We start from the raw sequence: 4,258 nt of genomic DNA on the forward strand, positions 1-4,258 counted from the left end.
CAACTCCCTTCTCTTCTCCATCTACCCTTGTCCTCTATATTATTTGTTATCCTCCACAAATAAGTGAAACCATATGATACTTGACTCTCTCTGCTTGACTTATTTCACTCAGCATAATCTCTTCCAGTCCTGTCCATGTTGCTACAAAAGTTGGGTATTCGTCCTTTCTGATGGAGGCATAATACTCCATAGTGTATATGGACCACATCTTCCTTATCCATTCGTCCGTTGAAGGGCATCTTGGTTCTTTCCACAGTTTGGCGACCGTGGCCATTGCTGCTATAAACATTGGGGTACAGATGGCCCTTCTTTTCACTGCATCTGTATCTTTGGGGTAAATACCCAGCAGTGCAATTGCAGGGTCATAGGGAAGCTCTATTTTTAATTTCTTGAGGAATCTCCACACTGTTCTCCAAAGTGGCTGCACCAAGTTGCATTCCCACCAACAATGTAAGAGGGTTCCCATATAGCAATTTGGTAACACGGCAGGATACAAAGTCAATGTACAGAAATCAGTGCCTTTCTTATACACTAACAATGAAAATACAGAAAGGCAAATTAGAGAATCAATTCCATTTACTATAGCACTAAAAACCATAAGATACCTGGGAAAAAACCTAACCAAAGAGGTAAAGGATCTGTACTTGAGGAACTACAGAACACTCATGAAAGAGATTGAAAAAGACACCAAAAGATGGAAGACCATTCCATGCTCTTGGATCGGAAGAATAAACATTGTTAAAATGTCTATACTGCCTAGAGCAATCTATACTTTTAATGTCATTCCGATCAAAATTCCACAGGCATTTTTCAAAGAGCTGGAGCAAATAATCCTAAAATTTGGATGGAATCAGAAGAGAACCTGAATCGCTAAGGAAATGTTGAAAAACAAAAATAAAACTGGTGGCATCATGTTACCTGACTTCAAGCTTTACTACAAAGCTGTGATCACCAAGACAGCATGGTACTGGCATAAAAACAGACACATAGACCAGTGGAACAGAGTAGAGAGCCCAGATATGGACCCTCAACTCTGGTCAAATAATCTTCGACAAAGCAGGAGAAAATATCCAGTGGAAAAAAGACAGTCTCTTCAATAAATGGTGCTGGGAAAACTGGACAGCTATATGTAGAAGAATGACACTCGACCATTCTCTTATACCGTACACAAAGATAAACTCGAAATGGATAAAAGACCTCAACATGAGACAGGAATCCATCAGAATCCTAGACGAGAACAGAGGCAGTAACCTCTTTGATATTAGCCACAACAACTTCTTTCAAGATATGTCTCCAAAGGCAAAGGAAACAAAAGCGAAAATGAACTTTTGGAACTTCATTAAGATCAAAAGCTTCTGCACAGCAAAGGGAACAGTCAACAAAACAAAGAGGCAACCCACGGAATGGGAGACGATATTTGCAAATGACAGTACAGACAAAAGGTTGATATCCAGCATCTATAAAGAACTCCTCCAACTCAACACACACAAAACAGACAATCATATCAAAAAATGGGCAGAAGATATGAACAGACACTTCTCCAATGAAGACATACAAATGGCTATCAGACATGAAAAAATGTTCATCATCACTAGCCATCAGGGAGATTCAAATCAAAACCACATTGAGATACCACATTACACCAGTTAGAATGGCCAAAATTAACAAGACAGGAAACAACATGTGTTGGAGAGGATGTGGAGGAAGGGGAACCCTCTTAGAGAACAATCTTGATCAAAAGGTGGAAATGTGAAAGGTAAAATGAAATGCAATCACCCACGTCAAACTTTTAAATGGAGACAGGAGGCCATTAAAGAAGTAGTCTTTGGGTACATCCTCACAGGATGAACATATAGACTTTGACCTGGGATAAACTGCAAATATTGTAAGGATGCTTCCTGAAAATCTGCAATTTGCTGCAGATACTTTGCTTAGTGATAGTCTTAGCAACTAATTACCTTCAGCCAAGATCACTTTTCTGCTATCAACATTAATCATGATTCTTTTATTTGTTCTTCTTTAATTACTTTTTTTTTAATTTTTTAAATTTCTTCTCAGTGTTCCAGAATTCATTGCTTATGCACCACACCCAGTGCTCCATGCAATACATGACCTCCTTAACACCCACCACCAGGCTCACCCAACTTCCCACTGCACTTCCCTCCAAAACCATCGGTTTGTTTCTCAGAGTCCACAGTCTCTAAGGATTTTTCTCCCCTTCCAGTAGCCCCCAACATACTTCTCCTCTCCATCTGCCCATGTTCTCCATGTTATTCCTTACGTTCCATAAATAAGCGAAACCATATGATAATTGATGCTCTTTGCTTGACTTATTCCACTCAGCATAATCTCTTCCAGTCCTGTTCATGGTGATACAAAATTTGGGTATTCGTCCTTTCTGATGGAGGCATAATACTCCATAGTGTATATGGATCATATCTTCTTTATCCATTCATCTGTTGAAGGACATCTTTGTCCTTTCCACAGTTTGATGACTGTGACCATTGCTGCTATGAACATTGGGGTACAGATGGCCCTTCTTTTCACTACATCTGTATCTTTGGGGTAAATACCCAGGAGTGCAATTGCAGGGTCACAGGGAAGCTCTATTTTTAATTTCTTGATGAATCTCCACACTGTTTTCCAAAGTGGCTGCACCACCTTGCATTCCCACCAACAGTGTAAGAGGGTTTCCCCTTTCTCCACATCCTCTCCAACACACGTTGTTTCCTGTCTTGCTGATTTTGGCCATTCTGACTGGTGTAAGGCGGTATCTCAATGTGGTTTTGATTTGAATCTCCCTGATCGCTAATAATGACGAGCATTCACCAATCATTCAGTGTGATAGAACAAATCAAAAAGAGAAGAGAGAAGAACCACGTGGTCCTCTTAATTGATGCAGAAAAGCATTTGACAAGATACAGCACCTGTTCCTGATTAATATGATTCAAAGTATAGGGATAGAGGGAATATTCCTCAACTTCATAAAAGCTATCTATGAAAAACCCACAACAAATAACATCTTCAATGAGGAAAAGCTGACAGCTTTCCCTTTGTGATCAGCAAGAAGTCAAGGATGCCCACTCTCACCACTCTTGTTCAACATGGTGCTAGAAGTCCTAGCAACAGTAATTAGACAACAAAAAGAAATAAAAGGTATTCAAATAGGCAATGAAGAAATCAAACTCTCTCTCTTTGGAGATGACATGATACTTTATATGGAAAACCCAAAATCTCCACCCCCAAACTACTAGAACTCATACAGCAATTCAGTAATGTGGCAGGATACACAATCAATGTACAGAAATCAGTTGATTTCTTATACACTAACAATGAAAATACAGAAAGGGAGGATGTAAGTGTGTACCCATGTGTCTCTCCCTCTAACTTGGGTTTGACCTACAGCCTCCTGGAGAAGATGGCTGTCCCAGCAGTGTCTGGCTTGTCTTGCAGGTGCAATGCTTTAGTAGAACTGGTCAGGCCATTTTCCAAGCTCATGCAGCCACCTGTACAGGTATATTGCATCAAAGGTTGCTATGCCACTGCTCTTTATTCTGCTGCATCCAAACAGAATAAACTGGAACAAGTAGAGAAAGAATTGTTGAGTAGCACAAATCTTGAAGGAACCCTAAATGGCTGCTTCCATTATGAATCCCTATAAAAAGTGTTCTGTGAAAGTGAAAAGCCTAAATGACATGAGCACAAAAAAGAAGTTCTCTCCTCTCACATCCAACCCAATCAATGTGCTCATAGAGAATGGTCACTTGGACAATCCCACGGGAGTCATTTATGCCTTTTTGACCATGATAAGCACCCACCGTGGAGAAGTACTGTGCACAGTGACCACTGCATCTCCTTTAGATGAAGCCACTCTTACTGAATTAAAAACGGTCCTGAATAGTTTCCTAAATAAAGTCCAGGTCTTCAAATTGGAAGTTAAGACTGATCCATCAATCATGCATGGAATGATTGTCCTTATTGGAGATAAATACGCTGATATGTTTGTGAAAACCAAGATTCAGAAGCTGAGCAGGGCCATGCTAGAGGTTTTCTGAAAGTGCTGATTCTCTGTCAGTGAAAATTCCTAAACTTGGAGCAACAATAAAATGCTTCCTGAACAACAACAACAACAAAAATACAGAAAGGGAAATTAAAGAATTGATTCCATTGATTCCATAGCAGCAAGAACCATAAGGTACCTGGGAATAAACATAACCAAAGATGTAAAGGATCTGTACTCGAGGAACTACAGAAAAAT

At 39.9% G+C, this 4,258-nt stretch overlaps 1 protein-coding gene across 1 annotated transcript; it reads left to right on the top strand.

Annotated features, from left to right (window-relative positions):
* Positions 1-3,397: 3,397 nt before the first annotated feature.
* On the top strand, positions 3,398-4,055 carry LOC308342862 (ATP synthase subunit O, mitochondrial-like; the record flags this gene model as incomplete). The annotated part of the gene is given in 3 exon segments (XM_080803517.1): positions 3,398-3,603; positions 3,605-3,629; positions 3,633-4,055. Coding segments are annotated over 3 exon segments (633 nt in total). The 5' UTR covers positions 3,398-3,418.
* Positions 4,056-4,258: the final 203 nt, after the last annotated feature.

Source organism: Martes martes, assembly GCF_963455335.1.
Source record: "Martes martes genome assembly, chromosome: 5".
In the NCBI taxonomy this organism is placed as follows: domain Eukaryota; kingdom Metazoa; phylum Chordata; class Mammalia; order Carnivora; family Mustelidae; genus Martes; species Martes martes.